Source organism: Heterodontus francisci, chromosome 14 (assembly GCF_036365525.1).
Source record: "Heterodontus francisci isolate sHetFra1 chromosome 14, sHetFra1.hap1, whole genome shotgun sequence".
Taxonomy (NCBI): Eukaryota; Metazoa; Chordata; class Chondrichthyes; order Heterodontiformes; family Heterodontidae; genus Heterodontus; species Heterodontus francisci.
In genome coordinates this window covers 10,678,266-10,705,673 of record NC_090384.1, presented here as the reverse complement: position 1 = coordinate 10,705,673, position 27,408 = coordinate 10,678,266, and the positions used below count along the sequence as shown (strand labels likewise).

Below are 27,408 nucleotides of genomic sequence, written 5' to 3'. Positions count from 1 at the left end.
GGCCTCGCTGGACATTCCCCCCAGGATATCCTCTCTAAGTGCTGCCGTGATGTTCTCCCTAATCAATAGTGCAACTCCCCCTCCTGTCTTACCTCCACCTCTGTCAGGCCGGAAGGATCGGTACCCTGGAACATTTAGCTGCCAATCGTGCCCATCCCTCAACCACGTTTCCATAATAGCTATAATATCACAATCCCATGTATCGATCCATGCTCTGAGTTCATCTGCCTTACCTGTAAGGCTTCTTGCATTAAAGTAAATGCAGTTTAGCCTACCAGACCTTCCACGCTCCCTGTCCTGCCCCTGCACGGCCTGCCTACTGGACTTGCTTGCTTTAACCTCTACATTTGCCTCAACTATCTCATCTGAGAGACTACTACTTTGGGTCTGCTTTAAACATACTCAATGACTGAGCTTCCATAGCCCTCTGGGGTAGAGAATTCCAAAGATTCACAACCCTCTGAGTAAAGAAATTTCTCCTCATTTCTGTCCTAAGTGATTTCCCCCCTATTTTGAAATTGTGTCCCCTGGTTCCAGACTCGCCAATCAAGGGAAACATCTTAGCTGCATCTACCCTGTCTATCCCTTTAAGTATTTTGTAGGTTTCAATGAGATCACCTCTCATTCTTCGAAACTCTATAAAATACAGGCCCAGTTTCCCCAATCTCTTCATAGAACAGGCCCGCCATCCCAGGGACAAGTCTTTGTTGCATTCCCTCTATGGCAATAATATCCTTCCTAAGGCAAGGGGACCAAAACTGCTCACAGTACTCAAAGTGAGGTCGAATCAAGCTTCTATACAATTGAAGCAAGACTTCACTACTCCTGTACTCAAATCCTCTTGCGATAAAGGGTAACATACTATTAGCCTGCCTAACTGCTTGCTGCACCTGCATGTTAGCTTTCAGTGACTTATTGACAAGGTCACCCTTTGTACATTTACATTTTCTAATCTATCATTTAAGAAATACTCTGCACATTTATTCCTCCTACCAAAATGGTAGTGTAATTAAAGTGCCATATGATAATCACTCTTATAATTCTTGCACTTCTCTGTAATTTCCTTGCAAATTTGTTCCTCTGTCTTTTCCACTCGTTGGTGGCCTACAGAATACACCCAGCAATGAAATTGTACCTCTATTGTTTCTTAGCTCTAACCAAACAGATTCTACCCTTTACTCCTGAAGTACATCCTCTCTCTCCAGCACTGTAATGTTCTACTTAATCAGTACGGCTACACCTCCTCCTTTCATCTCTCTCTTTCCTGAACACCTTATATCTCAGAATATTTGGTACCCAGTCCTGTCCTTTTTGGAGCCAAGATCTCCATTATCGCCACAACATCATATTTCCCTGTGGTTATCTGTGCCAGCAGCTCACTAACCTTATTTGCCACACTCTGCGCATTCATATATATGCACCGCAAACCTAATTTGATCTAACAACATTCCCTCTTACTATGACTCCACCTAATACCTTACTATTTCCTACTCTAGTGCTATCTCTCTCTCCCAATTCTCTGTGCACCTTGGTTTTCCTCCCTAATAATACTTCCTGATTTCCACACCCCTGCCAAGATATTTTAAACCTTTCCCAAAAGCACTAGCGTGACTCAGGGTGAGGTCAGATGTGGAGCAACTGTGTCAATATGCTTAAGTATCAGGCTGTCTTGAAACAGTTCCACATTTAACGGCAGGCCAGTGAATGGTGTCAACTTTGTAGGACCCTCACAGGTACACACAGAATCGGCCCGAGCCCCTGACCTGTTGAAGTGTGACAGCTAACATGGGCATACTCACCCCAGGCAGAATCTTCATATTGTGAAGAGCGTTTTGTGCTTCCAGGGCTGCTTTACGGGTATAAAACGTTACAAAGCAACAACCTAGAAAGAAACGCAAACAGTAAACATCAGGAATGTCGCTTCATCTGTCAAATCCCAGCACCTCGTGGCCCTCCCGACCTGCTCTGGGTGAGAGGGATTGACTCTCCAGGTGCTGCGAAGACTGAGGAGCAGCCCAACCCATGGCAAAGCAGTGTTCCGTTGCCACTCAGTCCTGCCCGCATTAACATAAGCCCTCTCTTGGACTGGGTCTCAATTCCCCCTGCACACGACAGGAGGGTACAGCTACCTCAACTGCTACACCACTCATTCTGCAATGAGGTGTTGCACTGAGAGGGCCCTGGGCCTGAACACCGAGAGCGATGGGGCTCCCAGATCAACACAGGCTGAGAGGGTCCTGGTCCCAGACGAAGGCTAAGGGCTCCAGATTCCCAGAGACCCAAACCGAAGGGGCCCCCGAGCCAGGACACCCAGCCCGAGGGGCAGTACTGTAACCAGACTCTATTGCTTGTTTGAGTAAGAACACAGCCCCTGAAGATGCACAAAACACAAGATCCATGTTCAAGATGAGTTGCATCTTGTAATTATCAAACAGCCTACCCTAAAATTGGCGTCGGTAGACACAACTGAAGGCGAAGTGCATTAGATTTTGGTGAGCTCACCTTTACTCTGAGGGGGATTCTGACTTCTGTCACGAAGCACATTGATTTCATACACGGCACCGTACTGCTCAAAGAGCTCCTTCAATTCCTTCTCTGACCAGGACCGTGGAATCTGACCCACAAACATCTTGATGGAGTCGATATCGGGCTGGTCGGGGTGATCCAGAGACCCGTTCATCTTCTTTGATCTATGCAAAGGCGAAATAGCAATAAGGTTAGAAACCACAGACTGATGCAGGAGTGGAGGAAGCACTACGGAAAGGGTCAGTCCCAAAGGTCTCAGAAGTCAAGAGGGAGTGAGGCACGGGTGGGTTAAGGGGGGGGGAGAGAAGAGGGTGGATCAGGAGGTTGGGGGGGGTGCACAGATAGGTCAGAAGGGGCAGCAGGTGGGTCGAGGGATGAGTGGGTCAGGAGTTCACAGGTGGGTCAGAAGGAGCAAGGGTTGGAGGTGGAGCTACAACACTGCAAACCCGTACTTCCTTTCAGCACAGATCCTCTCTGGGAGTGAGGGACTGGTGGATCCAGCTTATGGATTACTCTTATGAAGTGCTTCCTGGTGTAATTCCTGAACCCACCTTTCACCAGTTATAACTCTGTGCCATTTCAGGATGATATACATTTGTTAAATCCCCTCTCATGTTTCTCCTATCTTGGCCAAAGACTCCTAATTTTTTAGCCCATTCACATAACTGAGCACAGACTAGGGATTGACCTTGTCCCTTATTACAATCAGCGTACCCATGCTTCAGTGACCAAAGATGAACAAGGTTTTCCAAACGTCACTTATGCAGAGCACCGTACAATTTTAGTGCAATAGCCTCATCTCCTCAGCACCAATAGAGAGGGTACAGAACAAATGTGTTCAAATATGTCAAACAGCAAAGCGAGGGCATGAGAAAATATTGGAAAGTATCAAGGAAAACCCAAAGATGCTTTATAAATACCTGAAGAGCAAGAGGATAACTATGGATGGAGCAGGGCTGATTCGAGACCAAAAAAGGTGCATGTGGAGGCAGAAAACATCGGCATGGTTCTTCATGAATACCTTGCATTTGTTTACACAAAAGAGGGGAATGATGCGGATATTATAGTTAGGGACGAGCAGTGTTAAATACTTAACGGGATAAACATAGTGAGATGAAATAATAAGGGTTTTAACATCTTTAGAAGTGGAGACATGGGTTTGAATCCCACCACAGCAGAAGGTGGAATTTGAATTCAATTAATAAATCTGGGATTAAAAAGCTAGTCTAATGATGTCCATGAAACCATCGTCGACTGTTGTAAAAATGTCCTTTAGGGATGGAAATCTGCTGTCCGTACCTGGTCTGGCCTATGTGTGACTCCAGACCCACAGCAATGTGGCTGACTCTTACATGCCCTCTGAAATGGCCTAGCAAGCCACTCAGTTGAATCTAACCGCTACGAAGTCAATAAAAAGGAATGAAACCAGACGGACCAACCAGCATCGACCTAGGCACCAGAAATGACAACGGCAAACCAAGCCCTGTCGACCCTGCAAAGTCTGGGGGCTTGTGCCAAAGTTGGGAAAGCACAGACTAGTCAAGCAACAGCCTGACATAATCATACTCCCGGAATCATACCTGACAGACAATGTCCCAGACACTGCCATCACCATCCCCAGGTATCTCTTGTCCCACCGGCAGGACAGACCCAGCAGAAGTGGCAGCACAGTGGTATACAGTCGGGAGGGAGTTTCGAAGGGAGTCCTCAACATCAACTCCGGACCCCATGAGGTCTCATGGCATCAGGTCAAACATGGGCAAGGGAACCTCCTGCTGATTACCACCTACTACCCTCCCTCAGCTGATGAGTCAGTACTCCTCCATGTTGAACACCACTTGGAGGAAGCACTGAGGGTGGCAAGGGCGCAGAATGTACTCTGGGTGGGGGAATTCAATGTCCATCACCAAGAGTGGCTCGGTAGCACCGAGCTGGCCAAGTCCTAAAGGACATAGCTGCTAGAGTGGGTCTGCGGCGGGAGGTGAGGGAACCAACTCGAGGGAAAAAACATACTTGACCTCGTCCTCACCAATGTGCCTGCTGTAGATGCATCTGTTCATGACAGTATCGGTAGGAGTGACTGCCACACAGTTCTTGTGAAGACAAGGTCCTGCCTTCATATTGAGGATACTGTCCATCGTGCTGTGTGGCACTTCTTTTCTTTGGCCTCCTTATCTTGAGAGACAATGGGTAAGCGCCTGGAGGTGCTCAGTGGTGTGTGGAGCAGCGCCTGGAGTGGCTATAAAGGCCAATTCTAGAGTGACAGGCTCTTCCACAGGTGCTGCAGAAAAATTTGCTTGTCGGGGCTGTTACACAGTTGGCTCTCCCCTTGCGCTTTTGTCTTTTTTCCTGCCAACTGCTAAGTCTGTTCGACTCGCCACACTTTAGCCCCACCTTTATGGCTGCCCGCCAGCTCTGGCGAACGCTGGCAACTGACTCCCACGACTTGTGATCAATGTCACAGGACTTCATGTCGCGTTTGCAGGCGTCTTTAAAGCAGAGACATGGACAGCCGGTGGGCCTGATACCAGTGGCGAGCTCGCTGTACAATGTGTCTTTCGGGATCCTGCCATCTTCCATGCGGCTCACATGGCCAAGCCATCTCAGGCGCCGCTGACTCAGTAGGGTGTATAAGCTGGTGATGTTGGCCGCCTCGAGGACTTCTGTGTTGGAGATACGGTCCTGCCACCTGATGCCAAGTATTCTCCGGAGGCAGCGAAGATGGAATGAATTGAGACGTCGCTCTTGACTGACATACGTTGTCCAGGCCTTGCTGCCATAGAGCAAGGTACTGAGGGACACAGGCTTGATACACTCGGACTTTTGTGTTCCATGTCAGTGCACAACTTTCCCACACTCTCTTGGCCAGTCTGGACATAGCAGTGGAAGCCTTTCCCATGCGCTTGTTGATTTCTGCATCTAGAGACAGGTTACTGGTGATAGTTGAGCCTAGGTAGGTGAACTCTTGAACCACTTCCAGAGCGTGGTCGTCAATATTGATGGATGGAGCATTTCTGACATCCTGCCCCATGATGTTCGTTTTATTGAGGCCGATGGTTAGGCCAAATTCATTGCAGGCAGCCGCAAACCTGTCGATGAGACTCTGCAGGCACTCTTCAGTGTGAGATGTTAAAGCAGCATTGTCAGCAACGAGGAGTTCCCTGATGAGGACTTTCCGTACTTTGGACTTCGCTCTTAGACGGGCAAGGTTGAACAACCTGCCCCCTGATCTTGTGTGGAGGAAAATTCCTTCTTCAGAAGACTTGAACGCATGTGAAAGCAGCAGGGAGAAGAAAATCCCAAAAAGTGTGGGTGCGAGAACACAGCCCTGTTTCACGCCACTCAGGATAGGAAAGGGCTCTGATCCGGTGCCGCCATGTTGAATTGTGCTTTTCATATTGTCATGGAATGAGGTGATGATACTTAGTAGCTTTGGTGGACATCCAATCTTTTCTAGTAGTCTGAAGGGACCACGTCTGCTGACGAGGTCAAAGGCTTTGGTGAGATCAATGAAAGCAATGTAGAGGGGCATCTGTTGTTCGCGGCATTTCTCCTGTATCTGACGAAGGGAGAACAGCATGTCAACGGTCGATCTCTCTGCACGAAAGCTACACTGTGCCTCAGGGTAGACGCGCTCAGCCAGCTTCTGGAGCCTGTTTAGAGCGACTCGAGCAGTTGTGTGGCACTATCACCATGCTAAATGGGATAGATTTCGAACAGATCTAGCAATGCAAAACTGGGCATCCATGAGGCGCTGTGGGCCATCAGCAGCAGCAGAATTGTACTCAACCACAATCTATAACCTCAAGGCCCAGCATATCCCACACTCTACCATTACCATCAAGCCAGGAGACCAACCCTGGTTCAATGAAGAGTGCATGCCAGGAGCAGCACCAGGCATACCTCAAAATGCGGTGTCAACCTGGTGAAGCTACAACACAGGACTACTTATGTGCCAAAATGCGTAAGCAGCATGCAACAGACATAGCTAAACGATCCCATAACCAACAGATCAGATCTAAGCTCTGCAGTCCTGCCACATCCAGCAGTGAATGGTGGTGGACAATTAAACAACTAACTGGAGGAGGTGGCTCCACAAATATCCCCATCCTCAATGATGGGGGAGCCCAGCATATCAGTGCGAAAGATAAGGCTGAAGCATTTGCAACAATCTCCAGCCAGAAGTGCCGAGTTCAAGATCCATCTCGGCCTCCTCCTGAAGTCCCCAGCATCACAGATGCCAGACTTCAGCCAAATCGATTCATTCCACGTGATATCAAGAAACGACTGAAGGCACTGGATACTGCAAAGGCTATGGGCCCTGACAATATTCCGGCAATAGTACTGAAGACCTGTGCTCCAGGTTTTGCCGTGCCCCTAACCAAGCTGTTCCAGTACAGCTACAACACAGGCATCTACCAGGCAATGTGGAAAATTGCCCAGGTATGTCCTGTACACAAAAAGCAGGACAAGTCCAACCCGGCCAATTACCGCCCTATCAGTCCACTCTCAATCATCAGTAAAGTGATGGAAGGTGGCATCAACAGTGCCATCAAGCGGCACTTGCTGAGCAATAACCTGCTCAGTGACCCTCAGTTTGGGTTCCGCCAGGGCCACTCAGCTCTTGACCTCATTACAGCCTTGGTTCAAACATGGACAAAAGAGCTGAACTCAAGAGGTGAGGTGAGAGTGACTGCCCTTGACATCAAGGCAGCATTTGACCGAGTATGGCATCAAGGAGCCCTAACAAAACTGAAGTCATTGGGAATCAGGGGGAAAACTCTCCGCTGACTGGAGTCATACCTTGCGCAAAGGAAGATGGTTGTGGTTATTGGAGGTCAATCATCTGAGCTCCAGGACATCACTGCAGGAGTTCCTCAGGGTAGTGTCCTAGGCCCAACCATCTTCAGCTGTTTTATCAATGACCTTCTTTCAATCAGAAGGTCAGAAGTGGGGATGTTCGCTGATGATTGCACAATGTTCAGCACCATTCGCGACTCTACAGATACTGAAGCAATCAGACTTGGATAATATCCAGGATTGGGCTGATAAGTGGCAAGTAACATTCGCGCCACACAAGGACCATCTCCAACAAGAGAGAATCTAACCATCTCCCCATGACATTCAATGGCATTACCATTGCTGAATTCTTCACTATCAACATCCTAGGGGCTACCATTGACCAGAAACTGAACTGGAGTAGCCATATTAATACCGTGGCTACAAGAGCAGGTCAGAGGCTAGGAATCCTGTGACGAGTAACTCACCTCCTGACTCCCCAAAGCCTGTCCACCATCTACAAGGCACAAGTCAGGAATGTGATGGAATACTCTCCACTTGCCTGGATGGGTGCAGCTCCAACAACACTCAAGAAGCTCGACAACATCCATGACAAAGCAGATTGCTCGATTGGCATCTCATCCACAAACATTCACTCGCTCCACCACCGACACACAGTGGCAGCAGTGTGTACCATCTACAAGATGCACTGCAGCAACGCACCAAGGCTCCTTCCAAACCCGTGACCTCTACCAACTGGAAGGACAAGGGCAGAAAATGCATGGCAACACCACCACCTGCGAGTTCCTCTCCAAGCGACACACCATCCTGACTTGGAACTATATTGCCGTTCCTTCACTGCCGCTGGGTCAAAATCCCAGAACTCCCTTCCTAACAGCACTGTGGGTATACCTACCTCACATGGACTGCAACGATTCAAGAAGGCAGCTCACCACCATCTTCTCAAGGGCAAATATGGATGGGCAATAAATGCAGGCCTAGCCAGCGACGCCCACATCCCATGAATGAATTTTTTAAAAATCACCAGATCCAGATGAAATGTATCCCAGGGTGCTCAGAGAAGCAAGGGAAGAAATAGCCATGGCTCTAACCATCATTATTCAATCCTCTCTGGTTACAGGCATCCAGCTGGAGGACTGCTAACATTGCCTCCCTTTTTTGGGCCTCCTTATCTCGAGAGACAATGGATACGCGCCTGGAGGTGGTCAGTGGTTTGTGAAGCAGCGCCTGGAGTGGCTATAAAGGCCAATTCTGGAGTGACAGGCTCTTCCACAGGTGCTGCAGAGAAATTTGTTTGTTGGGGCTGTTGCACAGTTGGTTCTCCCCTTGCGCCTCTGTCTTTTTTCCTGCCAACTACTAAGTCTCTTCGACTCGACACAATTTAGCCCTGTCTTTATGGCTGCCCGCCAGCTCTGGCGAATGCTGGCAACTGACTCCCACGACTTGTGATCAATGTCACACGATTTCATGTCGCGTTTGCAGACGTCTTTATAGCGGAGACATGGACGGCCGGTGGGTCTGATACCAGTGGCGAGCTCGCTGTACAATGTGTCTTTGGGGATCCTGCCATCTTCCATGCGGCTCACATGGCCAAGCCATCTCAAGCGCCGCTGACTCAGTAGTGTGTATAAGCTGGGGATGTTGGCCGCTTCAAGGACTTCTGTGTTGGAGATATAGTCCTGCCACCTGATGCCAAGTATTCTCCGAAGGCAGCGAAGATGGAATGAATTGAGACGTCGCTCTTGGCTGGCATACGTTGTCCAGGCCTCGCTGCCGTAGAGCAAGGTACTGAGGACACAGGCCTGATACACTCGGACTTTTGTGTTCCGTGTCAGTGCGCCATTTTCCCACACTCTCTTGGCCAGTCTGAACATAGCAGTGGAAGCCTTACCCATGCGCTTGTTGATTTCTGCATCTAGAGACAGGTTACTGGTGATAGTTGAGCCTAGGTAGGTGAACTCTTGAACCACTTCCAGAGCGTGGTCGCCAATATTGATGGATGGAGCATTTCTGACATCCTGCCCCATGATGTTCGTTTTCTTGAGGCTGATGGTTAGGCCAAATTCATTGCAGGCAGACGCAAACCTGTCGATGAGACTCTGCAGGCATTCTTCAGTGTGAGATGTTAAAGCAGCATCGTCAGCAAAGAGGAGTTCTCTGATGAGGACTTTCCGTACTTTGGACTTCGCTCTTAGACGGGCAAGGTTGAACAACCTGCCCCCTGATCTTGTGTGGAGGAAAATTCCTTCTTCAGAGGATTTGAACGCATGTGAAAGCAGCAGGGAGAAGAAAATCCCAAAAAGTGTGGGTGCGAGAACACAGCCCTGTTTCACACCACTCAGGATAGGAAAGGGCTCTGATGAGGAGCCACCATGTTGAATTGTGCCTTTCATATTGTCATGGAATGAGGTGATGATACTTAGTAGCTTTGGTGGACATCCGATCTTTTCTAGTAGTCTGAAGAGACCACGTCTGCTGACGAGGTCAAAGGCTTTGGTGAGATCAATGAAAGCAATGTAGAGGGGCATCTGTTGTTCACGGCATTTCTCCTGTATCTGACGAAGGGAGAACAGCATGTCAATAGTCGATCTCTCTGCACGAAAGCCACACTGTGCCTCAGGGTAGACGCGCTCGGCCAGCTTCTGGAGCCTGTTCAGAGCGACTCGAGCAAAGACTTTCCCCACTATGCTGAGCAGGGAGATTCCACGGTAGTTGTTGCAGTCACCGCGGTCACCTTTGTTTTTATAGAGGGTGATGATGTTGGCATCGCGCATGTCCTGGGGTACTGCTCCCTCGTCCCAGCACAGGCATAGCAGTTCATGTAGTGCTGAGAGTATAGCAGGCTTGGCACTCTTGATTATTTCAGGGGTAATGCTGTCCTTCCCAGGGGCTTTTCCGCTGGCTAGGGAATCAATGGCAACACTGAGTTCCGATTTGGTTGGCTGTATGTCCAGCTCATCCATGACTGGTAGAGGCTGGGCTGCATTGAGGGCAGTCTCAGTGACAGCATTCTCCCTGGAGTACAGTTCTAGGTAGTGCTCAACCCAGCGGTCCATCTGTTTGCGTTGGTCAGTGATTATGTCCCCCGATTTAGATTTGAGGGGGGTGATCTTCTTGATGGTTGGCCCAAGAGCTCTCTTCATGCCATCATACATTCCTCTGATGTTTCCGGTGTCTGAGGCCAGCTGAATATGACTGCATAGGTGTTGCCAGTAGTCGTTTGCGCAATGCCTAGCTGTTCTTTGTGCAGTACTTCTGGCTGCTTTAAGTGCTGCGGATGTTAAATCGCTGGGGGCTTTCTTGTAGTTCAAAAGTGCAATGCGCTTAGCGGCTATGACAGGTTCCAGCTCTTCATTATGAGATTGAAACCAGTCTGCATTTCTCTTCGCACTTTTGCCGTAGGTGGTCAAAGCTGACTCATAGATGGCGTCTCTGATGTGGGCCCACTTGGTCTCAGCATCCCCTGTGGGAGTGTTTTGAAGGGCTGTTACAAGTGAATTTAGAAATTTTTGTAACAGCTGTGGGTGAGAAATTCTGCTCGTGTTGATGCGCGGGTGGCCCTTCTGCTTGGAATGATGCAACTTCTTTGGTCTGAGTCTAACCTTGCTGCACACCAGGGAGTGGTCGGTGTCGCAGTCCGCACTGTGGAAGCTGCGTGTGATTTGAACACTGTTTAAGGCGGCTTGCCTTGTGACAATGAGGTCTAGCTGGTGCCAACGACGTGATCTTGGGTGCCTCCATGAAACCTGGTGACAGGGTTTAGTGTGAAAGAACGAGTTGGTGATGCAGAGGTTATGATAGGTACACAACTCAAGCAGTCTCTGCCCGTTCTCATTCATCCTTCCAACGCCATAGCGCCCAAGGCAGGAGGGCCATGAGTCATGGTCGGCCCCAACCCTGGCATTAAAGTCCCCCAGCAGGAATAGGTGTTCGGTGTTGGGGATGCTGCTAATGATGTTATGGAGTTGTTCATAGAACTGGTCTTTAGCTTCAGGTGCGGAACAGAGTGTTGGAGCATAGATGCTGAGTAGGTTTACTGGACCAGAGGTGGTGAGCAGTCGGATGGGCAGTATGCGTTCCGAGCCATTTGAGGGAGGCTCTATCATGCTAAGCAAGGAGTTTCTGATGGCGAAGCCCACTCCATGCTGTCTTGGTTCTTCAGGATCCTTGCCCTGCCAGAAGAAGGTGTAGTCTTGCTCTGCTAGAGAGCCACTCGCGGGGAGGCGAGTCTCCTGAAGTGCTGCAATGTCCACATTGAGTCTACTGAGCTCGTTGTTAATGATGGCGGTCTTCCGAGAATCGTTGATTTGTGTAAGGTCTTCCGACAGGCCAGGACACATAGTTCTGACGTTCCAGCTTGCAAAGCGAAGGGCTGGTACCTTTTTTCCTTTTTTCATGTTGTTTGGTGCGGTGTATCAGTCCACCTTTCGGGCAATGACCCTGAGCTCCAAGCACCCATTGAAGCAGGCAGACTGTGGCGGGACAGAACCTTATTGACCGGGGGCTGCCCGGTTTGAGGCGGGCGGTAGCTGTCCAGTGAGGTGCAATGACCTCTCCCACCGACAAAGGCAACCCGTGGCGCCCAGTTTCTACGCCAATTTATCTGGACTTATAACCCGTAACTGCTGCCTTCCGTGTTGTTTCAGTCGCTGTGAGGCAACTATGGAGTGACCTCTCCATGGCGCATGCCTGGGCAAATTTATGGAGGTTGAGAGTTGCCCAGTCGTCAAAACCCCCCTCTCGGCCTTTCTGGTGGGGTCCAAAGGAGTGCAGGACACGACGTTTGGCACCAGTATGGCTGCAGGAACTGCCGGAAACATGCCAAAGGTGACACATGACCGCCTACGGGGTTCCGCTCCGGATTTTCTGTTAGGGTTTACTCCCTTAGCCTTGGTCTCTCCCGAGACGCCCACAAGGCAGTGGGGTTGTTGGGGCCCCTACACAGGTGTAGGATGGTGCCGGTGGGAGGAGGGGATGCAAGGGGGAGGGGTAGAGGGAGGGGGTGGGGGGGGGGTGCAGGGGAAGGGGGTGCGGGGTGAAGATGGTGCGAGGGGGGGGCGGGCTGGGACGGGGTTGTGAGCGGGTGAGCTGAGAGGGTGGAGCAGGGAAGTGGACGGGGGTGGGGGGGGGTGGGACGGGGGTGGGGGGGGGGTGGAAGGGGGGTAAAGGGGGGGGGGAGGGGGGGTGGAATCTGCTAACATTGCACTGTTGTTTAAAAAGGGAATAAGGGATTGACCAAGTAATTATAGGCCAGTCATCCTAAGCTCAGTGGTGGGCAAATTACTAGAAAAAATTCTGAAACACAGTATAAATTGTGATTAGAAAGGCACAGGTTAAACAAGCACAGTCAGCATGGATTTCTTAAGGGAAGACCATGTCTGACTAACTTGATTGCATTTTTTGAGGAGGTAACATGGAGGGTCAATGAGGGTTGTGCGTTTGATGTACTGTACATGGATTTTAGCAAGCTTTTGATAAGGTCCTGTTTTAATAGCACATTGGTTAGTATATTAAGATATGTTTGATAGAATAAGTGTAATTATTTGAATATATATTTATGCAAATATATACATCACTAAGTGATTAATATCATGTGTTGCAGCCATATTGCTCAGCCAGTAAGAAATGTAAGCAGAAGAAAGAAGCCTCCCAATCAAGTTGTGTCCGACCTCCATGCCAGCCTTTCAACTGTGCATTAGTCTAGAGCCACAGATAATACAAAATGGTGGCAGTGGTGGTGAATCATCAGCATTAATCAGCATTTGCTGCTTAAGCAGCTGAATCAACAGTCAGAATCGGAAGCCTTGCCAGAAGCAGTGCGACCAGGCCATAGCTCTCATATTGGTAGAGCAAGGTGCGTGTAAAGAGATTCGGAGTGGCTTGAGTGCACCGGGGTTTTACCCCGCCCCGGCAAAGCAAAATTAGCCACACTTTCAGCCGGAGAGATCAGGGCAGCGTCATGTTTGAATGCAGTTTTCTTCCCGCTGTCACCATAATTTCGCACCACTAGCCAACCCCGTTTCCAGAGCCCCTCCTGCCTGCAAGCTTGAAGCCCGCGTTGCAGCAATACAGTTCAGGGCGTGGCATCAGCTCAGCTTTGTAGACATCATAGTTAGCTTCAGCTCCGATAATGTGACTTGCTCCTTAGGGGGAATAGTGATAGAAGGCTCAGGTCACTGCAACCAGATTCCCGAGATGAATTGATGTCCCGGGCAAGTTGAAATTAAACAGAGGATGGAGTTATGTTTCTGGGACCATGAAGTTGTGGATGCTGAAAAGCAAGCCATAAAAATCAGGACTGCAGTAGGAAATGAAGTGCTGTGCAGATTAAATATCACAGCAGTCAAAGTGCATACATGCCTATAGAATCAATTGAAGGCCTCCAGAGGTTGCACCCAGACCATTTTGACATGGTTGGTAACTTCCAGGGTAATGCAATTCTTCAGAGAAGGTGCAACGCCATCTATCAACCCACCATGCAAGTGCAGCGTGCATGCTTGGGAGAAGCTGAGGATCTATCTGGATGGCATGGAGAGACAATTGGGAGAGCTGTCACACAGACTAATCAAGCATCAGCCTGAATAGAGTCATAGAGAGATACAGCACCGAAACAGGCCCTTGGAAACATACTGAACAGCCAATTTCCCAGATACGACCATCACCATTCCTGGGTATGTCTCGTCCCACTGACAGGACAGACCCACCAGAGGTGGTGGTTCAGTGATACACAGTCGAGAGGGAGTTGCCCTGGGAGTTCTCAACATTAACTCTGACCCCATGAAGTCTCACGGCATTAGGTCAAACAAGGGCAAGGAAACCTCCTGCTGATTACTACCCTGCCGCACTCCCTCAATTCATCAATCAGTACTGTCATAGATGTGCTTTTTTCCTCTGTATAAAAACCAAGGGGGTAAATGCATCTTTAAGACTGAGAACAGTTTTTAATATTCTCTGGGAACAGCTTGTGAGCTGCAAGCCTGATCCGAAGCAACAGCAAGAGAGAGATATCACATGCTCTTTTGTATCTTTTGACTGTGTGTAAAGACTGGCTAGAACCAGTTTGAACTGGCAGACCAACAAAGCGTGCTCTCTTGAGCGTGCCCCTCTCAGCAGAAAATCTACATTGGCCTACAGGCTGTGTTTCACCTAAAGAGGAAACGTACCCTGGAGAGGAAAATTTGCATTATTGGAGGTATAAATTTCCTTTCCAATCACATCTCTCAGAAGTCTCTACCTCAGGAGTGACTTTCAGTTGCCTTTCGTGTTTCTGGGAGTTCTGGAAACTCAGTAAAGTTTCTACTGATAGGCTGCTAATTCTAAATCTAAACAGACCTGTTGTTATATTCCTATTGAAAGATCTGTGTGACGCCTCCTGCAGCCAACGTACCGTGAACAACTATCCATTACAACTGTTCACCAAACCTGCCTGAAGACTTGGAGTGGCATCTGACTATTTAACTCTGGGACACCGAACCGGGAACGTAACCCACCAAGACTTACAATCCAGTTGTTTTTGGAAAAACAGCTCTAATTTAAAACATCATTTTAGAACTGGTTAACCGTTCGTTTTGATGTGTATGTGCATGAGGGTTAGGAGGATTAAGAAATTATAAAGGTTTTTCAGACATAAATTTATCTCAGTATTGTTTAAGATTTAGTTTATTAATAGATAGTTAATTTGTTGTTTAAAGATACCTAGTTTGGTGTGTTTTATTCTGGGGGTTAATAAAGCGTTTTATTTGGCTAATTTCCAGTAGGTGGGAAACTTTAATAATATGCTGTGACCTGTGAAGTAATGGGACTGAACTGACAGTGCATTACTCCCGCCTCGGTCACAACAGTACTCCTCCATATTGACCACCACTTGGAAGAAGCACTGACGGTGGCAAGGGAAGAGAACGTACTCTGGGTGGGGGACTTCAATGCCCATCACCAACAGTGGCTTGGTAGCATCATTACTGACCGTGCAGGCTGAGTCCTGAAGGATACATCTGCGAGACTGGGCCTGCAGCTGATGATGAGGGAACCAACAATAGGATAAAACAAACCACAGTGGCGCAGTGGTTAGCACCGCAGCCTCACAGCTCCAGCGACCCGGGCTCAATTCTGGGTACTGCCTGTGTGGAGTTTGCAAGTTCTCCCTGTGTCTGCGTGGGTTTCCTCCGGGTGCTCCGGTTTCCTCCCACATGCCAAAGACTTGCAGGTTGATAGGTAAATTGGCCATTATAAATTGCCCCTAGTATAGGTGGGTGGTAGGGAAATAAAGGGACAGGTGGGGATGTGGTAGGAATATGGAATTAGTGTAGGATTAGTATAAATGGGTGGTTGATGGTCGGCACAGACTCGGTGGGCCGAAGGGCCTGTTTCAGTGCTGTATCTCTAAATAAATAAAAATAAATAAATAAAACCAGTTCCAAATTATGTTTTAAATTAGAGCTGTTTCTTAGGAATAATAAAACAACTAGGTCGTAAGTCTTGACGGGTTACGTTCCCAGTGTGGTGAGGTGTCCCAGAGTCGAATAGACCTTGTCCTCACCAATCTACCTGTTGCAGATGTATCTGTCCATGACAATATTGGTTGGAGTGATCACAGAACAATCCTTGTGAAAACAAAGCCCCTTCTTCACACTGAGGCTACCCTCCATCGTGTGGCACTTGTTGTGAGGATTTCCATTTTTTTTGTATGAAAACTTGGGAATCAATATTTTTAAAAGCTGAAAAGGATTTCAGTAGACATTGAGACACCTGGAGATAGCTGAACTTTATGGATGTTTTTGAAAGGAAGTTCAACAAAGGTTGAACTGGTAAACAAGGACTGGAAAGCAGATAATTTCAAGGAAATCACCAGGGGGTTTGACCTCAGAGTAACCCTCTGTTGTGACAAGAAATATATGACTTGGTTCTGCAAGGTTTTGGTCTCATTTTTGAACAGTAAAAGACAGTGGGTTTGGACAAAAGCAGGTAATTGAAATTTGATTTGGACCTGCTTGGAGATCAGAAGAACAACCAGAAAAGTATTACTTCTCTGTAAAGAATCCTTGCTCTTGAAAAGCAAAAGCTTGTATGAAGTGGTACTGTTGCCTCCTGCATTTTTGAAGAAACCCTGAATTTGCAGAAATCTTGCATTATTAAAAAAGGACTTTTGCATCGAATGTGAGAACTGGCACTTGTTGCTATACCCCTGATGGAAGACCTATGTGAAAGACTTCTACAATTGAATTTCGTTGAACGCCTACCCAACACAGATTGTTCATCTACTTCGCTTGGGAAGACTTCGAGTGGCATCCAACTATTCGACTTTGGGACCCCTCGCCTTCCTTCCAGATCATGGCTGTCTAAGTTTTTTTTATTCCTTTATTCCTATGAAACAGCTGTGAACCAAAATCCCTTTTTTCCTGGTTAACTAATTTTTGGATGTACGTGCACGAGGGCTAGGGAAAAAAGTAGCTTTAATATTTCAATTCGTGTATATATTTACTTCAGTATTGGTTAAAACTTGGTTTGATAATAAATGGTTAATTTTGTTGTTTATTAAAGAAACCTGCATGATGTGCTTTATTCTGGGGGACAAATATGAGTATCTAACTGGTTGTTTCGGTAAGTGGGAAAATTTATTGATATGCTGTGACTTGTGCAGAAGTGGGACTGAATTAACAGTGCACTCCTCCCACCTCAGTCGTAACACACTACTGCCGTGTCAAATTGAATAGATTCAGAACAGATCTGGAAGCTCAAAACTGGACATCCATGAGGCACAGTGGACCATCAGCAGCAGCAGAACTGTATTCAACTACAATCTGTAACCTTATGGCACGGCATATCCCTCACTCTACCATTACCATCAAGCCAACGGATTGACCCTGGTTCAACGAAGAGCGCATGCCAGGAGCAGCACCAGGCATACCTCAAAATGAGGTGTCAACCTGGTGAAGCTGCAGCACAGGATTACTTGCATGCCAAACAGCAGAAGCAGACAAAGCTAAGCAATCCCACAACAAACAGATCAGATCAAAGTCTGCCCTGCCACATCCAGTCGTTAATGGTAGTCGGCAATTAAACAACTAACATGAGGAGAAGGCTCCACAAATATTCCCACCCTCAATGCACTTCAGTGCCAAAGAAAAGGCTGAAGCATTTGCGACCACATTCAGCCAGATGTGCCGAGTGAATGATCCACTTCAGCCTCCTCCTGAGGTTCCCAGCATCACAGATGCCAGTCTTCAACCAATCCGATTCATTCCAAATGATATGAAGAAACGTCTGAAGGCACTGGATACTGCAAAGGCACTAAATCCTGACAACATCCCAGCTGTAATACTGAAGACTTGTGCTGCAGGAATAGCTGCGCGGCTAGCCAAGCTGCTCCACTACAGCTACAACACTGGCATCTACCTGACAAAGTGGAAAATTTCCCAGGTATGTCCTGTACATCAAAAGCAGGACAAATCCAATCTTGCCAATTACCATCCCATCTCTTTACTCTCAATCATCAGCCAAGTGATGGAAGGTGTCATTAACAGTGCTATCAAATGCCACTTAAACAGCAATAACCTGCTCACTGACACTCAGTTTGGGTTCACCCAGGACCACTCAGCTCCTGACCTCATTATAGCCTTGGTCCAATAATGGACAAAAGAGCTGAACTCAAAAGGTGAGGTGAGAGCGATTGCCTTGAATATCAAGGCAGCATTTGACCGAGTGTGGCCTTTGATCAAGGAGCCTTAGCCAAACTAAAGTCAATGGGAGTCAATGGGAATCACCACTGGTTGGAGTCATACTTACATAAAGGAAGATGGGTGTGGTTGTTGCAGGCCAATCATCTCAGCCCCAGGACATTGGTGCAGGAGTTCCTCATGGTAGTGTCTTAGGACCAACCATTTTCAGCTGCTTCATTAATGCACTTCCTTCCATCATAAGGTCAGAAATGAAGATGTTCGTTGGTGATTGCACAATCTTTAGTACCATTCGCAACTCCTCAGATACTGAAGTAGTCTGTGTCCATATGCAGCAAGACCTGCACAACGTACAGACTTGGACTGATAAGTGGCAAGTTACATTTGCACCATACGAGTACCAGGCAATAACCACCTCCAATAAGAGGGAATCTAACCATCTCCCCATGACATTCAATGGAATTGCCATCACTGAATCCCCCACTATCAACATCCTGGGGTTACCATTGACCAGAATCCGAACTGGCCCAGCCACATAAATACTGTGGCTACCACAGCAGGTCAGAGGCTGGGACTATGCAGCTCACTTCCTGTCTCCTTAATCCCTGTCCACCATCTACAAGGCACAAGTCAGGAGTGTGATGGAATACTATCCACTTGCCTGGATGGGTGCAGCTCCAACAACAGAAGCTCAACACCATCCAGGTCAAAGTAGCCCGCTTGATTGGAAACCCATCCACCACCAATGCACAGTGGCAGCAGTATGTACCATCTACAAGATGCATTGCAGCAACTCACCAAGGCTCCTTCGACAGCACAAAACCCACGACCTCTACCAACTAGAAGGACAAGGGCAGCAGATGCATGGGAACACCATCACCTGCGAGTTCCCCTCCAAGCCACACACCATCCTGACTTGGAACTATATCACCATTCCTTCACTGGATAAAAATCCTGGAACTCCCTCCCTAACAGCACTGTGGGTGTACCTACGCCACATGGACTGCAGCAGTTCAAGAAGGCAGCTCACCACCACCTTCTCAAGGGCAATTAGGGATGGGCAACAAATGCTGACTTAGTCAGCAACACCCACATCCTATGAAAGAACAGCAAAAAGAAAAGGCATCATCCGCCCACTGCAGCACAAGGACTGGTGCAGATCCATGATCACCATGGTCAAAAAGGACGGTTCGATTCGATTATGTTTGGACCCAAGGAGGCTAAACAAAGCCTTGAAGAGATGTCCACACAAGGTACCAACATTGGAAGAGCTTACCCCACGTTTACAGGAGCAAAGCATTTTTCTAAGCTCAACGCCAAGAACAGATATTGGTCCATACACCTGTCAAAAGAGTCGCAAGAGCTGACGACATTCAGAACCTCTTTTGGCAGGTACTGTTTCCTCCGTCTACCTTTCAGACTGTCAGCCAAGACATCTTTCAGCAACATACTGACTGAATAACAGAGTGAGTCCCAGGTGGTGTGCACATCGCCGTAGTACAACGCACGAAAGAAGAGAATGACAGGAACCTACACTTGCTCATGGAGGCCATCAGGCATGAAGGTTTGGTGTCTGACAGTATAAAGTGCTTCATTAAGGGATATCACATTAATTTTTTCAACTCCATTTACCATAGCACAGGTATCTGCCCGAGCTCTGGGAGTACTGAAGACATGCAATCACCATCGTAGCACCAGGACGACCTAAAACGTTGCCTATGTTTGTTCAATTTCCTGGCGGCGTACATACCAAGTTTCTCAGAGAAGGCATCTCCATTAAGAGACAGCTGCGTTTGCTGACAACGTAACCACTAGGTGGTGTGGCACAGTACTGGCACATGTATAAATGCAATCACATCCACTGAAATGTCACTGTCTGCGACATCTCAGGCAGATGCCAGTAATAAAGATGGTACTGCTCAATTCGTCACAAAAAATGAATTAAACCCAAATCCCCTCAATGGCTGCGATCGCTGCCTCCATCCCACCCCCAACAGTATCCCGCTCCCTCCTGCCAAGGGTGCTCACTCCCCGCCTCGCCAATGCCTCCGTTCAGACACTCGCTCCCTACCTCGCTGCTTCCCTCCAGCCTTGCCACTTCCCACCTCGGCTGCTCGCTCCCTATTTCCCCACCCACCCGCCCCCCCGCCACCGGCTGCTCACTCCCAGCCTCGCTGTGCTTCCCAACTCGGCAGCTTTCTCCCCGCGACACTCCATCACCCTCGGCCGCTTGCTCCACCCTCGGCAGCGGCGTGGCGGGAGGCTAGAGGCCGAGGGCGGGAAGCGGTGTGAGGGCGGGAAGCAGCGAGGCCAGGAGCGAGCAGCCGAGGGAAGTAAGCGGCTGAGGGCGGGATCGAGTGGCTGAAGCAGGGTACTATTGAGGGGGAATGGAAGCAGCGATTGCAGCCATTGAGGGGTGAGGTAATGTTGGGACATCAATCCGTCATACATCATTGTGTGGCGACGTCAGTACGCACATGCGCAGATTCATACTGGCAAGCCGGCAAATGTTCGGGCACACTGACATTGGTGATCGCTTTGTGCATACTCTGCGTTGCCAGGAAACACTCTGTTAAGAGAGTTAAGAAGCTGAAGAAAGACATACCATTCCTATGGCAGAATGACCATCAATATGTATTTAATACATTGAAATGAGAGCTATCAGTATTATGAGCCAGAGAAAGCGACAAGACCTGGTTCCAGTTTTCTTCAGGAGAGCAAACCTGTCACGTTTGGATCAAAAAGCCTACCTTCGCACAGGCGAATTACTCTAAACATCAAATGGGAAATCTGGCGTTTGTCTTTGGAATCACCAGGTTCCAAACATGTTTATTCAGGAAGGAGTTCATGGTGGAAACAGACCACAAGCTCTTGGAAATGATCTGGCGAAAACCGCTTACTACTGCACGACCTTGACTACTGAAATTATCCATTAGGATTCAAGGTTATAACTGTGATGTCAGGTACAGATCAGCCATAATCTTATTGAATGGCGGAGCAGGCTTGAGGGGCTGGGTGGCCTACTCCTTCTCCTAATTTGTATGTTTGTACGTACAAACCCAGTAATCAAATATTCCTGTCAGATACTCTAAGCAGACTGCCTAACCCTGGAAATCCAAGAGACATCCGCTCGACGTCCAGGTTGAAGAAGTCTGCAAGCCTACAGGATGTCGACAACATCGACCTGATGAGCTTTGGTCATCACAAGTGAGAGGAGCTCCAGAGGCTTCTCAAGACCCTGTAATCAGAACCCTGAAGAAGATCGTTGCAGATGGGGGGCCTGAAATCATCCAGGGGATCTCCACAGATCTGAGAACATATTGGTCATATCGGGAAGAGATGGCTATTTCAAGCAGAGTGCACTTCAAAGGATGACAGGTCCTAATTCTGGCGTCAGTTCGGTCTGATATACTTGGTCAGCTCCACCAGGCCACAAGGGAATGCAGAAGGACACACAACTTCCTCGCGGGACAGTGTTCTGGCCTCGCATTAGCAAGGACATCGACCTGGTAGTGAGGGCTTGTGGTGCATCTCAGGAGCACCAAGCCAGTCAGCACAAAGAACAGCTCCAACCACATGACAACCTGTCCTTGCCATGGACCAAGCGAGCAACCGACTGATTCACCGTGGGCAAGGAAGACTATCTACTAGTAGTGACCGACTGTTACTCCAAATTCCCAATTGTTCAAAAACCTCAGGACATGTTGAGTTCAGCAGTGGCCAGCACTGTTAGTGCCATCTTCAGTGCTCTGATGGAAATAGTAATGGACAATGGTCCACAATAGAGTGGAAAACCATTTCAAGAAATGGGCTATCAACCACAGAACGTCATCAACCCAGAATCCCCGTTCTAATGAAATGACTGAACACCTGGTCAGGACAGTCAAATCACTCATCAAATGTGCACGGAAACTGGACCAAGTTGCGTTGCTACATCTTCACGCAACTCCATTAAATTCCGGATTGTCATCACCAGCGGAGAATCTGTTCGGTCGGTCAACGAGAACCACTTAACCAAGCTATCATGTCACTAAGTTATCCACAATGCAGCGCACCTACGTCAGAGACAAGGCAGGAGGAAAGACATGCATGATGCATGTGCAGGTGCTGAATTACCACCACTTTAAGGTTGGCAGAAGGTGGAAGTCGTACACCCACAAGAAGCAGCGTGGATAAAGAAGCAGCGTGGATTCCAGAAATGTCAAAGGTATGCAAAGAACCACCATCTTATGGAGGTGACGATGCCAAATGTACGATATTCAAAGAATTAGTCTCACCTCAGGGGACTCTCTGTCAGCCACAAACAGTGATCAACCAGCATTCCCTATGCACATGCGATTTCATTTTTCTGATGAAGTGGCAGCAAGCAATGCACCAAGCGCACCAACAACTGAGGACAGTCAGTCCAAACACAATCTTCAGGATGAAAGAATAGACAACTTGAAATCACACCCTCATGTAGTTGTTACAAGGTCTGGTCGAGTCAGTACTTATCCAAACGTAGAAAACACCTTGTGGCGCGGCAATCCAAGTGTTCGTGTTATAGTTGAAAATTCCATGTAATGTGTTTATCATTGTCATATTTTCAATTCCACAAGGGATATCTATCCATGAGAATATTAGTGTTTAACTGTAGGGATTTTCTTTTACTTAAGGGAAGGGAGATGTTCTAATAGTACATTGGTTAGTATATAAGATAATATGTTTGATAGAATGAGTGTAATCATTTGAATATATGGTTATGCAAATATAAACATCACAAAGTGGTTAATATCACATGATGCAGCCATATTGCTCGGACAGTAGCACGCGTAAGCTGAAGCAAGAAGAAGCCTCCCAATAAAGCTCTGTGTTCGACCTCTAAGCCAGGCTTTCGACTGTGTTTGTATTAGTCTAAAGCTACAGATAATACAACAGGTCCCACATGGCAGACTAGTCAGAAAAGTAAGAGCCCACGGGATCCAAGGAAAAGTGGCAAGTTGAAACCAAAATCGGCTCAGTGGCAGGAAGTAAGAGTTAACAGTCGACAGGTATTTTTGGGACTAGAAGGCTGTTGCCAGAGAGGTTCCACAGGATTCAGTACTAGGTTCCTCGCTCTTCATGGTCTATATCAATGACTTAAATGTAGGGAGAGAAGCAGAGTTAACGTTTCGGGTATGTGACCGTTCTTCGGAACATCACTTATCCGAAAGGTTAACTCTGCTTCTCTCTCCACAGATGCTGCCAGACCTGACTATTTCCAGCATTTCTTGTTTTTATTTCAGATTTCCAGCATCTGCAATATTTTGCTTTTACTTAAATGTAGGGGGCATGATTAAGAAATCAAAGTGATTGATGACAACGCTACGTCATCAGGATGCGCCGCGGTGCGCACATGCGCACACGGTCTCAGTCCCTCTGCGCATGCGCTGCGGTCCGGCTTGCCAGGACCAGTTTGCGCATGCGCAGATGACGTCATCGCGTAACGTCATCTTCCTCGGGGAACACGGCAGGTTGGCCTCTGCGCATGTGCAAACTGGTCCTGGCAATCCGGACCGCAGCGCATGCGCAGATGGCCGGAGCCCGTGTGCGCATGTGCGTCAATCTTCCGAAAGCTTCGGCGCGAGTTTTTGAAAATGGAAGGAGGTGAGGTTTTGTCGGGCATTTTATCTCAATTATTTAGTCATTTTGGACATTTGCTTCATTTTTACTAGACAGAGGAGATTGTTCCAAGGTAAGTTGCTCTGAAAATATTTATTGTCTGGGGCACCGCATGTGCTCCAGTCCCTGTTCTTAAGTTGGTCTGAAAACATTTCAAGGGAGGGAAAGAGGGGGGAAGGGAGGGGGGAAGGGAGGGGGGAAGGGAGGGGGGAAGGGAGGGGGGAAGGGAGGGGGGAAGGGAGGGGGGAAGGGAGGGGGGAAGGGAGGGGGGAAGGGAGGGGGGAAGGGAGGGGGGAAGGGAGGGGGGAAGGGAGGGGGGAAGGGAGGGGGGAAGGGAGGGGGGAAGGGAGGGGGGAAGGGAGGGGGGGAGGGACGGGGGGGGGAAGGGAAGGAGGGACGGGGGGGGGGAAGGGAAGGAGGGACGGGGGGGGGGAAGGGAAGGAGGGACGGGGGGGGGAAGGGAAGGAGGGACGGGGGGGGGGAAGGGAAGGAGGGACGGGGGGGGGGAAGGGAAGGAGGGACGGGGGGGGGGAAGGGAAGGAGGGACGGGGGGGGGGGAAGGAAGGAGGGACGGAGGGGTGGAAGGGAAGGAGGGACGGGGGGGTGGAAGGGAAGGAGGGACGGGGGGGGGGGGGAAGGGAAGGAGGGACGGGGGGGGGTGGAAGGGAAGGAGGGACGGGGGGGGGGGAAGGGAAGGAGGGACGGGGGGGTGGAAGGGAAGGAGGGACGGGGGGGTGGAAGGGAAGGAGGGACGGGGGGGTGGAAGGGAAGGAGGGACGGGGGGGTGGAAGGGAAGGAGGGACGGGGGGGTGGAAGGGAAGGAGGGACGGGGGGGTGGAAGGGAAGGAGGGACGGGGGGGTGGAAGGGAAGGAGGGACGGGGGGGTGGAAGGGAAGGAGGGACGGGGGGGTGGAAGGGAAGGAGGGACGGGGGGGTGGAAGGGAAGGAGGGACGGGGGGGTGGAAGGGAAGGAGGGACGGGGGGGTGGAAGGGAAGGAGGGACGGGGGGGTGGAAGGGAAGGAGGGACGGGGGGGTGGAAGGGAAGGAGGGACGGGGGGGTGGAAGGGGAAGGAGGGACGGGGGGGTGGAAGGGAAGGAGGGACGGGGGGGTGGAAGGGAAGGAGGGACGGGGGGGGGAAGGGAAGGAGGGACGGGGGGGGAAGGGAAGGAGGGACCGGGGGGGGGAAGGGAAGGAGGGACGGGGGGGGGAAGGGAAGGAGGGACGGGGGGGGGAAGGGAAGGAGGGACGGGGGGGGGAAGGGAAGGAGGGACGGGGGGGGGAAGGGAAGGAGGGACGGGGGGGGGGGAAGGGAAGGAGGGACGGGGGGGGGGAAGGGAAGGAGGGACGGGGGGGGGAAGGGAAGGAGGGACGGGGGGGGGAAGGGAAGGAGGGACGGGGGGGGGGAAGGGAAGGAGGGACGGGGGGGGGGAAGGGAAGGAGGGACGGGGGGGGGGGAAGGGAAGGAGGGACGGGGGGGGGGGGGAAGGGAAGGAGGACGGGGGGGGGGGGAAGGGAAGGAGGGACGGGGGGGGGAAGGGAAGGAGGGACGGGGGGGGGGAAGGGAAGGAGGGACGGGGGGGGGGGAAGGGAAGGAGGGACGGGGGGGGGGGGAAGGGAGAGGGACGGGGGGGGGGGGAAGGGAAGGAGGGACGGGGGGGGGGGAGGGAAGGAGGGACGGGGGGGGAGGGAAGGAGGGACGGGGGGGGAGGGAAGGAGGGACGGGGGGGGGAGGGAAGGAGGGACGGGGGGGGGAGGGAAGGAGGGACGGGGGGGGGAGGGAAGGAGGGACGGGGGGGGGAGGGAAGGAGGGACGGGGGGGGGAGGGAAGGAGGGACGGGGGGGGAGGGAAGGAGGGACGGGGGGGGGAGGGAAGGAGGGACGGGGGGGGGAGGGAAGGAGGGACGGGGGGGGGAGGGAAGGAGGGACGGGGGGGGGAGGGAAGGAGGGACGGGGGGGGGAGGGAAGAGGGACGGGGGGGGAGGGAAGGAGGGACGGGGGGGGAGGGAAGGAGGGACGGGGGGGGGGGGGAGGGAAGGAGGGACGGGGGGGGGGGGGAGGGAAGGAGGGACGGGGGGGGGGAGGGAAGGAGGGAAGGGGGGGGGGAGGGAAGGAGGGACGGGGGGGGGGGAGGGAAGGAGGAAGGGGGGGGGGAGGGAAGGAGGGACGGGGGGGGGGGGAAGGGAAGGAGGGAAGGGAAGGAGGGACGGGGGGGAAGGGAAGGAGGGACGGGGGGGAAGGGAAGGAGGGACGGGGGGGGGGGGAAGGGAGGGGAAGGGAGGTCGGGGGGGGAGGGTGGAGCAGCGGAGCGGAAGAGGAGTGCCTTTTTCTGTGCATGCGCCATAAACACAAGGACTGGCTGATGAGATGGAGCCAATTAATTTGCCCAACAATTGCCCGGAAGCCCCTTCGGATGGCGGTGGCCATGCGCTGGACATCAGTCGCGTGCCACAATCCATGGATCCTGAGCGTTTCACCCCCTGGCCTAATGATCTGATGGACCATACATACGCCTGCCTGTTCAAAGCTCCACTTCCCCCACCTGCGGTACCCTCTCCTTGCTGTTCAGTTACACAGTCACCTGTTCCTGCACCCATCCAAGCAGTGCACGTGGACACACAGCCACATGTTTCCCCATCCGCCCTTGAAACAACCATGCAGAGCCTTGTGAGACTCCGCAATTGCCAGCTGCTGCCTGTCAAGCAGAGAAGGCGTCCAAAGGGGTCAAGCACTTGGGGAACATTCAGCAAGAAGAGACTGAGCACTAAAAGAAACAAGCATGCCGTGTCCAGTGGTAGCACAAATGTGAATGCTCTTGCTGCGTACACAACTGGTGAGGTGGGAGTGCAGCCACACCATTCTCCATCCTCAGTGTTGCTTTAAGGCAAAGGTAGATAAGAGTGAAAGAAATGGAAGATGATGCTGATAGTAGTAGGCAGGATTAAATGGGAATGGATGGGAAGACGCACGAGTAGCATAACCACTAGCAGGGAACAGCTGGGCTAAATGGCCTGCTTTATGTTCATAGTCCAAAAGAAATGTGCTTCTTTTTCCAGCACCCTCACATCATTCATGTTTTCCCTGAGAGCAGCATTGAACCATCACGAGATAGGGGCAGTTACATCATCCTGACTCCTACAGCTGAGGTGGGTACTAAGTGATTCATTGGCCTATACTGCAGAGCATAAAGCATGCGCAACAGTAATTTCATTGGAGGGAGGGAAGCTCTGACACTGATGTTCTTTCATTATTTCCTTTCATGTAAAATGTGCCCTTGAGAAAACAATCCTTGACACTTAAGGACGGCATTCCAGCAAAGGAGGCAGTGCAGGAGATGACGCAAGGATGTGATGATTCCTGCATCTGAGGTGGGTAATAAGTGCTTCATTGGCGACGTTATCAATTGGTGCCTTCACTGCAGAACTTAAAAAGGTGTGCGCAACAGTAATTTCAGTGGATGGAGGGAGGCAAGCTCTGACTCTGATTTGCTTTTCTTCTTTTCATGTAAAACATGCCGTCGAGAAAACAATCCTCGAGACTTATGGTCAGCATTCAAGCAACGAAGGCAACTGGATCATGCTGCGGAGCTCATCACGATGTGGAAAGGAACATTGCATTTATGGATGAATTGGGAATGCACATTGGGATGCGCTTGGGGAACATTCACCAAGAATAGACTGAGCTCAGACTCTTGTGACTTTGCCTTCTTCACATGGACAATACAGTAGTGGAATAGAGAGCCAAGCGTTCATTCACCACAAGGCTCTCCA

At 50.2% G+C, this 27,408-nt stretch overlaps 1 protein-coding gene across 6 annotated transcripts in view; it reads right to left on the bottom strand.

Moving 5' to 3' along the window:
- The window catches only part of celf1 (cugbp, Elav-like family member 1), a 271,714-nt gene that overhangs the window by 136,049 nt on the left and 108,257 nt on the right, over positions 1–27,408 (bottom strand). For all 6 annotated transcript variants that reach the window (XM_068045887.1, XM_068045883.1, XM_068045886.1 and 3 more), the window contains 2 exons: positions 2,503–2,690; positions 1,800–1,882 (listed from right to left, as the gene is read on the bottom strand). In XM_068045887.1, the coding sequence (XP_067901988.1) occupies positions 1,800–1,882; positions 2,503–2,680 (261 nt within the window). In that variant the 5' untranslated portion in view covers positions 2,681–2,690. The remainder of the gene's footprint in view (positions 1–1,799; positions 1,883–2,502; positions 2,691–27,408) is intronic.